At 35.0% G+C, this 13,135-nt stretch overlaps 2 protein-coding genes across 3 annotated transcripts in view; both read right to left on the bottom strand.

Moving 5' to 3' along the window:
• Window positions 1-3,473: 3,473 nt before the first annotated feature.
• On the bottom strand, window positions 3,474-10,869 carry Urm1 (Ubiquitin-related modifier 1). 2 transcript variants are annotated; one of them, XM_071588034.1, is made up of 6 exons: window positions 10,656-10,869; window positions 10,361-10,431; window positions 10,206-10,287; window positions 5,985-6,033; window positions 3,994-4,096; window positions 3,474-3,873 (listed from the first exon to the last, which is right to left on the bottom strand). In XM_071588034.1, the coding sequence occupies exons 1-5, from the start codon at window positions 10,703-10,705 to the stop codon at window positions 4,028-4,030; spliced, it is 321 nt and encodes a 106-aa protein (XP_071444135.1). In that variant the 5' UTR covers window positions 10,706-10,869; the 3' UTR covers window positions 3,474-3,873; window positions 3,994-4,027. The 2 variants fall into 2 exon arrangements, with proteins under 2 accessions (XP_071444135.1, XP_071444134.1); XM_071588033.1 differs by having other exon boundaries at window positions 3,474-4,096.
• Window positions 10,870-11,872: 1,003 nt separating this feature from the next.
• Window positions 11,873-13,135, bottom strand: part of LOC139690385 (phosphatidylserine lipase ABHD16A) — a 28,365-nt gene continuing 27,102 nt past the window's right edge. Inside the window, exons 11-13 of the mRNA XM_071587814.1 lie at window positions 12,452-12,597; window positions 12,265-12,369; window positions 11,873-12,171 (exon numbers count right to left, since the gene is read on the bottom strand). Coding sequence (XP_071443915.1) covers window positions 12,157-12,171; window positions 12,265-12,369; window positions 12,452-12,597 — 266 coding nt within the window. The 3' untranslated portion in view covers window positions 11,873-12,156. The remainder of the gene's footprint in view (window positions 12,172-12,264; window positions 12,370-12,451; window positions 12,598-13,135) is intronic.

Genomic DNA, 13,135 nt, shown 5'->3' with positions numbered 1-13,135 from the left:
AATGAAGATGACGTTTTGTACTTTGCACTTGTGAATCCATAAATATTATAGTCTGCATGTAGATATCCGATAAAGTAAAATGAACGTGGATCACCAATCAATCATGTCGATATAAAATTTTAAAATTTTTAACAAGATTTTAGATTTCTCAACAAGAAAATATCTACAAAAAAATGTTTTTCCAACCCTGTCAGGTATTTGCTTTAAAGGCAAGAGTAGAGCTCATTTCATCAATAGTCTACTGGTTGTAAAATTCACACATTCAGGCTATGATAACCAGTTTCATTTGCTGCGGTAACCCAGCAGATAAAAAAGGTTGGAGTTATTAGAAAGGTTTGAACCCAGGGCAGCCTAGTCAGTACTAAAATACCTCTAGCCTAGCAGCATGGTTGACAACTCAAGAAAGCCAAAGGTTATTAAAATGAGTAATATTAGGTCAAAAAATATTTTGAGTGTAGTAACATCTAAAAGAATATATACATATTGGGAACAGTAACTAGCAAATCAAACATGCAACTATTCAATTTCCTAAAATGATAATTCATTCATCCATTGAGACAAATCACTCAAAATGTAAGCTTAAGTTTACACGGGTATTCATTTAAAATATTTTTATTTTAAGTTTAGGATCATTTTTTCCATGGATAGTCAGTCACTCTTGCTTCAAAATTTTATGACTTTCATAAAACTTAAATGAATTTCCAAAAAACCGTCTCATTATCTCCATATTCTATTCACTGTTCTGGGATACCATTCCTTTGAGCAATTACTCAGACCTCCACAATGAAACTTGGAAGGTAATCTACAGTGACCTTATATTTCACTTGTTTTCCATAGTGTGACATATTGTCTAACTTGATGTATATTTGAAATACATATTGCTAGCACAGTGCCATAAAGAGAAATATCCACAGTTTCATTTTGGAGCTGCTTAGCCCATGCTGAAGAGAATGAGGTAGACCATCTTGGAGGATAGGTATGCACTATAGACGTAAATGAAACAAAGGAGGGGATTGGTATGGTGCGGTGGCAAACATACTGGCTTCCCACCCAGGGAGCCCAGGTTTGAATCCCAGAGGCAGCAGATATTTTTCAGTGGTATCTCGATCCCTACTTGAGGTGCTTTGTGATGGTCACTTTGAGCAACTACACCATCTGTCGGATGGGACATTAAACTGTGGACTTCTTGGTGCCTTTCATTAAGAGTAGGCTAATGCAGATGCTGCCACAAATGACCTCCACTGTTGGTCACCTCCTCTAAAACTAATACTGGAACAATGGTCAATTCAGGGAGGATAAGCATTTTTTGTTCACCGGCATGCGATAAATGACAAATTTTTGTCTAATAAAAACCCTAAAATAGTTGGTTACATGCATTCATAGGGCAAGCATATACCCATGGACCTTACACTTGTGAACTCTTAACTTAACCAAATGCAGAACAAATAGGATTTTGTAGCCTTAGAAATGAGGTTCCTGGATATTTTTAACAGAAATCATTTACACAACCTCTTGTGGAAATTAATTTAGTTTGTTTGCTTTGATCCCATAACTACATGCTACCAAACAACACAATTCAATTGCAACAACCCCAAGTATTTTAGGCTAACAAAGAAAGAAAATGAACAAATATTATAAAATAAAGAAAAGGCCCCCGGTGGTGGTGTGGTAACATCCTCACCTGGCAACTGAGAGGTCACTGGTTCGATTCCTAACTAGGTGATTTTTTCTCAATCTAGTGCTTGGGCGTTTGTACTCATTATAAAATTGTTAAAAGTTCGATGTAAATAAAGGCTTAAGTGCTGTTTTTCGATTTATGTGGAATAAAATTAATAAAATGTGAACTTTTTTGATTTTCAATTTGATCTCTCAGGAAAAGACTTTAAGACATGCTAAAAAAAATGAATGACAGCTAATAATGAGACGTATTATGAACCCTGTGATTACAGTAACAGCAGTGTGTGATTATTATGGGAGGTGGCTTCCAATAGGGGAGGTGGATTTGTAAAATGTAAGTAGGATTTCAGGGATCAAAGGGAGGGTTGGAAAAACTAGATGAAGTTTTAAAATGTATCTTAGCTTAGCTTACTAACATGTCACCATCCAGAGAGAGTTGCTTCTGCCCTTGATGTGCCCTCTCATTTAGTAATTAATTTCCTGAACACCACCACAAAATCTGAGATCAATAATATGATGAATCACCATTAAAAATTCAAAATGATTCATCAAGGCAGCAGGTGATTGCAAATTAGTTGTACCAAGTCAATGGTTTGTTTACACTCAATGGGAATGCTTGATTCAAAAAGAAATGTGCACACCCAAGTTCTCTTAAAGATGAGACATGCCAACCTGGACAGTCCAGCAGATAATATTCTTCCCGGAATATCAAAGGGTTTAATTGTGGAATGGATATTGTGGCACTGTAAAAAGTATCCACATGCGAGGAATTTATCGTGGGATTTGACCTCAGTCAGTGGAGAACCTCAAAACCCCAATTATTAATTGACATCAGAGAAGTTTTCACATTGTTTTTCGTTTCATTTAAATCAACATCAACAATATCGAGTAACTTTTGGGGAGTCATAGATATTCAACAATTTTTCAGAACTCATTAAAGTAAGCATTTGCATACACATAACTGAAAAGAACATTGCTGCTAACTAGCCACTCACTGCAAGGATGCAACTATGACTTATCTTTTTGAATAAATGCAGTTACTCTATTGTTTCAGGCTTCACTTCGTGGAAGTATTTGATATCAATTACTAGAAAGCAAGAAAGACTCGTACTTTTCCACAGATTTTATTCACAGAAAATCTGTGGAAAAGTACGAGTCTTTCTTGCTTTTTAGTAATGGAAATGCAGTTACCTCAATCAAAATATTTAAGTAACCTTTTGAAAGTATTCTTAAATATACCACAGAATATCTGGCTGCGTAGGACACCACAGAATATCATTGAAAAGTCTACTAATGCATTGAGGAAGGTAGAAGAAGAACAGTTTTTAACTGTGATTGATGAAGTGCTGATTTATGACAACAGTTCTTGCACTTTCCCTCAATAAATAAATGCCCTTCTTCTCCCAGTCACACTAGAAGGGTACCATTTTTGGTGTGATGAGGATAACCCAAAACAACACTTAAATAATGTATTTGGAATATTTCAATAGAATTTTTGCTAAGAATGTTTTTATACAAGTAGTATGTTAAGTTTCATGGCAATAATTAATAGTCTGGGGTCTGTGGTGTAGATTTTGTTTCTATCCTAACTTCGGCACTGGAAACCATCCTGGGTCTGATTATGCTCTATGTGAAGGTGGAGAGTGATTCTAGGACAACACCTTTTTACTTCAAATATAGAGGACATACCAGGATAAAGAGCGAAAGTAACTTTACAATTCTCAGTGCTTGTACCACCCAATGAAAAATGCTAAAACATCGTACTTCTGCCTAATTTCTAATAAATATGATTATCATAACTGAATAAATGAATTTATTTCAATTATAACATTACGTTTTGTGTTATCATGTCACACTTGTGGCAGTAAGGCAACAGTATAATTTAATTATGAAATTTTAACATTTCAGGAGGTTATTCAGTAGCTTGTGACCACACACAATATGGGGCCACATTTTAGCCGTACACAAACTTGCCTTGAAAACTAAAACTTCCACAACTGTTGGAACCACTTGCATTGAATAAGGCAGTTTGAAAAATAATCACATATTCTTCACACAGCTGAAGAAATCATTTCAACATCTGCACCAAACAACATCCCAAGTTGTTTAGCTTAAATCAGGTCCTCCAATTTAAGAACATTAACTTTTTGACATGTATCTCACTCAATATTTGTGTCCAGAACATTCTTCAGCACACTATAAAAAGAATATATATTTTCCTTTCAAATAACGTCATCTTCATGTACATACTTATTTACAGTAAAAAAATATTACAGCATTGGTAATATTTCAGGAGCAACAAAATGAATGACGTACAGTAGCAAGTTTTATTTCATAACCTGGTGGATTTCTACCCCCCATGCAATGTTGATATAAAGAGGACATTATCACCATCATTTAGTTCATAATCCAACTGTCCCTAAAAAAAAACAATTATTAGATTAATATTTAGTGTACAAAGGGTTAATCATACCAATTGACCAATGATGCAATTGAAGTGAAACCTGTTCAAAGGTATCTTGTGCAATTTTATTATATAGCATAAATAATATCATAGAAGACTATTGTTCTGATACCATGTGATCAGGTAAGTACAATGTGTTCAAAAAGTAAGGTGACTTTATATTATTTATTCTTGACAACCTCAAATGATAGCTCAAAAGGAGCTGAAAGGATATCAGTTCCACTCCATTGAGGTGGTTCAAGCGGCGATGACAAAGGCTTTCAACAGTATTCCAGAAACCGACTTCAAGCAGGCTTTTGACGAGTGGCAGATGTACCGAACTAAGTGTATCAATGCAGGAGGAATCTATTTTGAACATTATTAAGTAATTGTAAAGATAACTGCAATAAATTTTGATTTTTGGAACCAGTCCCAACTTATTGTACGGACCCTGTATGTACCAACACAACAAAACAAAAAAAATCAAAAATCGAATGCATGCCGTCCGCAAAATTTGAAAAGTCACCTAACTTTTTGAACACACCCCATAGATGTTTTTATATAAGTGAACTCAGTAGAGTACCATGGTCTTCAAAACCGTTCCCTGGCCTCCTAGATACATGACTCAGTCCTTTTCCCATTGGAGAAGTACTAAGATTTTTTCAAACACATAGCACAGAACACTTTGAGTACATATGACACATTCAAAATTAAATCATGCATACCCTATCAAAGCAGAAAATTTAAGGTTTCTCCCACAGATTTTTAAGAATGTCAAAAGCACTTCACCCCACCTCCCTGATTCCGTTTTATGGAATTATTCTCTTCCTAATTTTCAAATTTCAAGAAAAAATAATGCCACAGAAATATCAATCCATACGTAAACAAACTTATGAAACCCATAAAGTTTAACAGTTTACTCTGGTGCACATATTCAACTTTTAAATATGCACATTAGTTTATTCCAATTTTTTACACTCAGTACAAATGGAGATTCTTTCATGCTTGTTGGGGCAAAATTGGTGCTTGGTGGTTGTATTTACTCAAGGTCTAACCTTGAAAACAGACCAATAAATGATGATTGAACAAAATAGTACACAAAACAGTGCTATGTCAAAGGATCAACTGCCCTTTCATGAGTCATGGTGTTGGCCCTTTGTAAACATTCATGGACTCAAAATCAAGAGGGCTGTGGTAAAAATAAGAGCTGAAAGAACCCTTATTGATTAATACCTGGGAAGCCTCTGGCTCAAAAATTGAATACAAATAATCAAAATAACAGAAGTTTTGAGCCAATTGGAAATCTAGATTACTTAATATGCAATAACACAAAGCATACTGTATATTTTTTTATAATCATACTCTTTTGTTTTCGAGCCATTCATTTATTGCTTCAAAAAAACTCCCTTTTGGAACAAAAGGACAATAAAAGAAAGAGATAAATTTGGGTTTTTGGGAGAGTGGCCAATTGTAAAAATTAAGCTTCAAGAAAATGTATGGTATCACATACAGATTTTGTGCTTTCCAGAAAGTATATGGACAACCATTCAAAGTTCATTAAAATTTAAACTCATAAATGCTATTCAAATAACAGTTCCCCTACAAATCAAAAAGCCAACTTAATTTCCTCTAAATGTTTGATAATTCCGCTGGGCCTTTAAACATTGAAACTCAACTGTTTTATCTACCTAAGTATAAATGGTTAGCATAGCTTTCATCCCTTCCTTTATGCATGCACCAAATTCTGGTCGAATTGTTTTTAGCTTGCTAAGCTTTTAGCCATTTCGATCTAGAAATTAATTGATGAGTAACGACACTATTGATACATAGGCACCCAAAATTAATGTTTCATCCGATTACTTACAAGTAGTTCCCAGTCCATATCATTCACAAGGACAAGTATTCCTGGTCTTCTGCAAATCAAAATTTTAAAAATGAGTCTATTACATAAATAAGAGTATCCACTTTTAAAGCATGATGGTAAATTCACTTTCATTACTGGCTTTAAAATATGTTCAAAAACAGCAATGCAATGAAGTAATTAAAGTCACAACAATTTCCAATGAAATACATTTTAAGCATAAATACTGACATTACTACTGGAATGTCAGTTGACTAATTTGATTGAAACAGAGTTTGACTTGGAAAAGGCATATTGCAGAGTAAACAGACGAAGGTTTGTAAATCATATATGATAACTGGGAAGATTGAATGCAATATAAAAATGATGCATGAAAATAAGTAGTAACGCAAGCATCAGATTGAATGGGAGTGGTTTGAAATAAAGCATGAGGGAAACAAGAATGCTTTGGCTGTTCTTTGTGTTCATGGATATGAAGAGATGTGTGTGAAGAGATGATTTAGGTAGCTGTAATGACTGGAGGCATAAATGGATGTTCTTCTATGCACCAATGGTGCAGTGTTGCTGGATATTCTTCACCCTAAAATGAGTCTCTGTTAGGCTCTTACGATAGAAAATTGAATAGGAGATATATCTGCATAACACCTCCCTCAAGCCGCCGCAAGGGCATTTGGAGGGAGGTGTTAGGTCACCACCTATAAAAAGGAACAAAACCATATGCAAAATCAACACATCTATGCAAATCTACACCCACAATGGCATATACATTCATGCAAAATCGTTTCAACTTACATGCATGCAAATAAATATACTATCAACTAACAAACAATTGCACCTTAGGATGTAGTTAAAAATTAATTCCAATAACATGCAAGCTAGAATTTGAAAAGTAAGAAGGTGAAATTCTACTACCACATGTACATGCAACATACAACGGTCTCCTCTCCCTAGGACACAGGTGGGAAATGTGACCCAACGCTGTAGGGAGCAGGAGGCTCCACCACAGAGAGAGACGTGGGATGGAAGAGGAAATTTAAAAACAGACAAAGCAGAGCGAGCAATACTGCAAAGACCATATTATATAAGATACTACATTATTTAATGGCATTCTAATGCCATCATGCAGGAAGGGTTTTGACAACAAAACACATGGGGTTAGTGAAAGTGCATGCAATTGAGTAGAACTAATTTTTCCCCTGAGGCTGCGGGTGGCAAGTTGAATTTTTGCTATCTCTAACCCTACAATTGCTATCCCGTACTGTCCTTCGGAAGGAGTCCTTGAGTCTGCTAGTTTTGGCATATATATTTCACGAAGTTGATATTGTTGATCCATGCAACCAAAGTATGTTGGAGTGCAAATAATTTGAGAGATCTCGGTGCTGAAACATGTGGATAGGAATTTATTTATTGAGTTCAACCTAGCATTGAATTGTCTTTCTTATAATTCCCACCCCAACTCCAGAGGCATTTCAGCAACATTTTTTGTCTTATCATAAGAGTTTTTAACGAAATGGGCTGTCTGGCACTAAGCCTTCTAAATTTCCCAAATGAGGCCTTTTTCATTCGGATACCATACACAACATGCATATTCTAAATGAGGCCTTACAAGAGCATGGTAATAATGTTCCTTGACCTTGTAGACACTTCTACCAACAAAACGTCAAATAAATCCCAATTTTTTAATGCCCGCAGACTACGTACGTGGGTCCCCCAAGTTAAGGCATTTTAAGGGTCCACCCAGGTATTTTACCATATCAACTACTTCTAGGTCAACTCCTGCTAATTTGTAAGCAAATACCGTTGATCTTTTAAAGAAACTTATTAACGAACAATTATTACGATTTAATGACAATCTCTACTTTGAACACCATTTAGCAATGCAATTAAAATCCTGCGCTAGAATTAAAATCCTCATCCCCAGATATCTCCCGATAAATTCTGTGTGTCAGCCGCGTACATCCTAATCTTACTTTTCACTTAGTGGTTCAAATCGTAAACAAAAATCAAGAAAAGCAACGGCCCGATTGCACTTCCCTGAGGTACCCCCGAGGTGACTCATATGCTGTCGGAACGAGTGCCGTCAAGGACTACACTCTGTTCCCGCTCTAAAAGAAAGTCTTCAACCCAATTTATCGGGCCTTGTTGCTACCTGCGACCTTTAATTTATGAATGAGTTTACCATGGGGAACCTTATCAAATGCCTTTTGAAAATCTAAAAAGATTGCATCCACTTGCCTACCTCTTTCACCCGATGAAAGTAAGTCATGTGTGAATAATCCTATTGGGTCTTGCATGAGCGGGTTTTCCTGAATCCGTGTTGATTGTTACTTAAAAAGTTAATGTTATCACGGTATCTCATTATTGAACTGACAATCATGTGCTCCAAAATTTTGCAACATATAGAAGTTGGAGAAATGGGTCTGTAATTACTGGGGACCTCCATTTCACAACTTTTAAATATAGGTGTTCTTTGCATAGTTTTCCAATTCTTAGAGACTTCGCACTCAGTGAGGGATTTGTTAAATATAACTTTGAGGTACCGTAGATGTTTGGAGCTATCTGTTTTATCACAGTAGCTATCTGTTTTATCACAGTAGCAGGTATATTTTTGCAACCCAGGGATTTGTTAGGTTTAATCTCATTGAGCAATTTCACAATTCCTTGCTCGTCCACTGTCATATTTGCCATGGGTTCAGTGTGTATTTATCCTTGGAGATATGCGGTAGCAACATCATCCATGAAAATGCTTTGGAAGAATTTATTTAGAATATTAGCTTTTCCCTCACTGTCAGTATGAATTATATTGTTACAATCTTTTAAGCAAGCCATGGGTTGTTTACTCCCTTTTATTCACTAGCATATGACCAGAAAGCTTTAGGGTCAGTGTCCAAATACTTGCATACAACCCTATGTTTAAAGTCTTTTAAGGCACTACGTAATTGTGTTTTCATTTCAATTTTAGAGGATCTATCCCTGTCCAATAACTGTTTATTCTTTGAGGATGATGTGCTCACACCTGATTTCTTTACCCTAGAGTGTAACATTCCCTGCTTTCAAAGAGCTTTTCTAATGCCTATATTGTACCACCTGGGGTTGTGATTTGCTTTAACATGATTACATAGGGATGAAATTTGAGATGTCTTTTTGCATAATATTGACAAATTGTGTCCAAGTTTCTTCTACATAGGCATGACTGAAGCACATTAGAAATCGGGTGGTGAAGAGAGTAATTGACCACAAGAAGTTTATAGATATAGATAAATGCAGCAAAAATTATATTTTTGTGTCATAAGATAATTTGGAATAACTTTAACTTTGATTATGTTAATGGAAAAATACTTGTAAAAGATAAAAAGAAGTGGGATTAATGAGATTATAAGGTTTGCAAATGCTAGTGGCATTTGACATATTATGCCTGTCTACAGAAGCAACGATTGCAGTGTAAGAGAATTTACTCCTACCCAGTTGAATGAAGTGAAAATTAAGAATGGTAGAATGAGCATGAATGTTGAATTAAATCGCTGATTTGCCGACCCCGATGGCAGTGGGGTGCTGTTTCCGCCTGCCAACCCAGAGGTTGCAGGTTTAATTCCCACCTAGGTGGATTTTTCCCCACCAAGCGCTTCAGTGTTTGTCATAGTATTAGCTTGTATTAGCAAATTTAAAAACCCGTTGCAAAGGCCCTTTTTGGATTAATGATAAATAAATCAAGTAAGGAGGACTTGAAGGGTATTTGTGGTAACAATAGGATGGATAGAGTTATAAGTGGGTGGTTTATGAAAGAAAGGGTATTAGATATACCAGTATTAACCAAATAAGAAGAAGTATACTACAATGGTTTTCCCAAATTAGAGTGAATATACAATAATAAAATCATGAAGGAAGGACGAGAGAAGAGAAAAATGGTTTTTTTAGAGGATGAAGTAGGAGAGAGCCACGAGTGAATGTAGTTGACTCTCAAGATTGCACAGATTAGCGAGGCAAAAGGAACATAAGAGCAATGAGAATGTAACAACAGTAAAAACAAGCTTGCAATTATTGGGCATTATGGAAGGAACTTGTACAAGAATGTTCCCAGCCATGGCTCCTAATACCAAGCTTTTTTCAATGCATACTATTAAAAAGAAGACACAAGGCGTAAGCATAGATAATCGTAGGGTTAACTGCTGACATTTCCTGTTTGAGTTCGTTAGAATAAGCTCTAGCAACTGAACTAACACTCACACTGTATCTTTCTGCATAAATAACTCGGGTCGTTCCTTCAACAAATTATCTTTTATCCACTGCAACAATCTCCTTATTGTCCCTGAATAAGGAAACATTTCTATCAGTGTTATTACAACCTTGCAAGTCAGGCAAAAACATATATTATCACTAACATTGATCAGAAGTAGTTGGCAAGAGGACATCATGTTTCTTTTTCTTGTCAAATAACAATTCCGCACCGCCACTGAAAAGATAAATGACATTTATGAAAAATAACAGCATAAACTGATATAGCGCTATTGCAATGTTCTACAAACTACAGAATATAGGTTCGCCAGCAAAAATTCCAAAGAATATATTTAATCAATGTCATAAACCGGCTAAGTTAATTAATGTATATTACGCAAAATAAAATTTAATTCTTGGCCTGCATAAGAAGAAAATACAAGGCGGATATAAGCAACTTACCTAAACTCAACGACCAACTTTAATCTCGGTGAGTCACTTGATAAATCCATGATGAATATGGTACATAAATCTTGCAAATGACGATTATTGATACCTTAATACTTCGTAAAGAGGTGCTAACACAATGCTACGTTACCCACATCTTGAACAGAAGAGAAAATCTTACGAAAACACGTTACAAACATGAATTGTTTCCCACCTTTCATCAAACCGAATACCTCATTCGATAGCGAATAACGATACATCAAACTATCCGCTACTTCGATATAACGTTTGCGCGTTTTTTAACTATGAGTAACGGCGCTACTAACATGATGACTGACATTGTCAACTTTTTCAACATCTTCCTCTTTACTTATAGGGGTTAAAATAAAAAAATAACATTTTAAATTTATTTCACAACTTATCTTAAACAGTAGGATACCAAATGTAATCAATTAATCAACTCGTTTGCTAGGCAACCATTCCTGGAGGCTTATAATTGAAAATTATAAATAAATGTTTGATTTAATAAAATAAGGTTTATTTCCCAACTTGTTTACTAAATTTTAATAATCTCAAACACAAAATAATTTAAGGCAATGCAAAATGTTTGCTCTTCAACCCAAAAACAGTCCCCAAGATCACAATTACTACAAAACTATGATATAAGAATAGCATATTGAATTGATTCTTCACTCTATTGCAATTTATACATGATTTTTAACATAATCAATGTACAAAAACTCCACATGTAGACAGCACATTAGTTAACCGATTCCCTTCTGCCCTGATGGTCCACTTTATACTCTGGTCTATTTAACCACACGTGAAGCAAAGTCAAATTGATTTTACAAATATCCATAAACAACATTTTCTGCCATCAAAATAGGTTTGATGAGTCATGGTGTCACTAGAGTTGAAGATATCTGTACATATTTGTAGTTGATGGCAGGTACTATGAAGAAAGTACACTCCCAATGCTTTAATAATTATTTAATGCATTTACAGAGGAACAAATGGAACATTATTCATTTCAGATAGCATCATTTCACATAATTTTACATTTAGTGAAACTTATTTTGTCTTCTCTTGATTCTCAAAGGAACCATCGTGACTCTAATGCAGGTGGTATGCACCATCCCCTGGCTATTAGCACTATGCAGTTGACATCACTGGACAACCACATAGCCTATTACAGTATTAGGCAGTCATTACAAAAAAACACCAGCAATACAAAAAAATGAAACATTATCCATTTATTAAATAAGGTATAAGTTTTGCACAGATATTCAAATACAAAGCAAAAAATACCAAAATTTTTCCACAGAAACCAGAGAACAAAATGAAACATGAAATTCAGATCAATTTGCTCCATCTACATCCCACTCTTCCTGAGTTGACGTAGCCACAGATGTGGAATGCAAATAATGGTGCTGCTGGAATTTATACAACATTTTTGTAAAATGAGTATTACATTGGTGTTACATAAACATTAATTACACCTATCAGTTTACTAGACCTATAACATGTCAAACTGGAAAGTAAAAAAAAACAATTTATTATTGGCGATAAACAAATCAAAAGGGGATATATAATTCATCAAAACAAAGACAAATGCATTACATACCTTTAAATACTCCATATCAGATAATATTTCCCAAGGGAGCCTGAATAAATTAGCTGGCAATGGTGTGCAGTGCGAGGACTTGAAATTTGACATATACTTGTTTGCCTGAGAAACAAATAAGGATATGTAAAGCTAACTAGAACTCTCAGCATATGAAATTATTTTAAAACAATTAGAAAAGGCTTACCAGAAAAAGACATAATGAAATTTTTTTGTCTGAACTGTAGTTTTCACTTATGAGCATTGGATAGGAGTTGGAATGGTTATTAACATATAAGATCAGTGAAGCAGTGCAGATATCTTCATTCAAATTGTATTTCTTCCACAAGGATGCTGAACAAAAAAAACCAAATAAATATTAGATGAGCATTAGACAAAAGGTATGCAAGAAAAAAATTTTGGCATACCAACTATAGATGTCCTTATAATTAAGGATGGGGCGGCCAATTTGTAAGAATTTACTTGAATTCCATCAAATCCATTAACAATTCAGTCAAATCCTTTCAAATAATAACTTTATGTCACTTAAAAGTTTTGCTAGTTAAGCACGAATTGCGTAGGAGGTAACAAAGCAATCCAAATGGGCTGTAATATCTAACTCACTGAGCCATCCTCCAATATCACACTTCCTCTGCATTTTACAGAACCTGAATTATATGAACCAAAGAAATCTTTACTGCACTTAAGTGGCATCCAGGGGAAAACATAAAACAATAAAGTAACTCACTGCTTGGATTTTGCAAAGATTTTTGACATATTTGAACGATAACCGCAGAGCATAAAATAACTGTCTGCTTTGCGACCAATACAACTTATTGGGTAATGAACTATGTTTGCATGCAAACTTGATTGTTTTTCTGAGCGGAAAAAA

This window comes from Hetaerina americana, unplaced genomic scaffold, assembly GCF_022747635.1.
Source record: "Hetaerina americana unplaced genomic scaffold, ioHetAmer1.1.p SCAF_3, whole genome shotgun sequence".
Taxonomy (NCBI): domain Eukaryota; kingdom Metazoa; phylum Arthropoda; class Insecta; order Odonata; family Calopterygidae; genus Hetaerina; species Hetaerina americana.
Note: the sequence above shows the minus strand (reverse complement) of the source record. Positions and strands in the feature narration are given on the sequence as shown.

Bases quoted from the DNA above. Each gene is read 5' to 3' on its own strand.
- Urm1 (XM_071588033.1), bottom strand. From the start codon at position 10,705: ATGGATTTATCAAGTGACTCACCGAGATTAAAGTTGGTCGTTGAGTTT. The intron at 6,034-10,205 runs GTGAGTGTTAGT...TTTGATTTGCAG, and splicing joins TTTATGCAGAAAGATACAGT to AAGACCAGGAATACTTGTCC. The intron at 4,097-5,984 runs GTAAGTAATCGG...GTTTTTTTTTAG, and splicing joins ATATGGACTGGGAACTACTT to GGACAGTTGGATTATGAACT.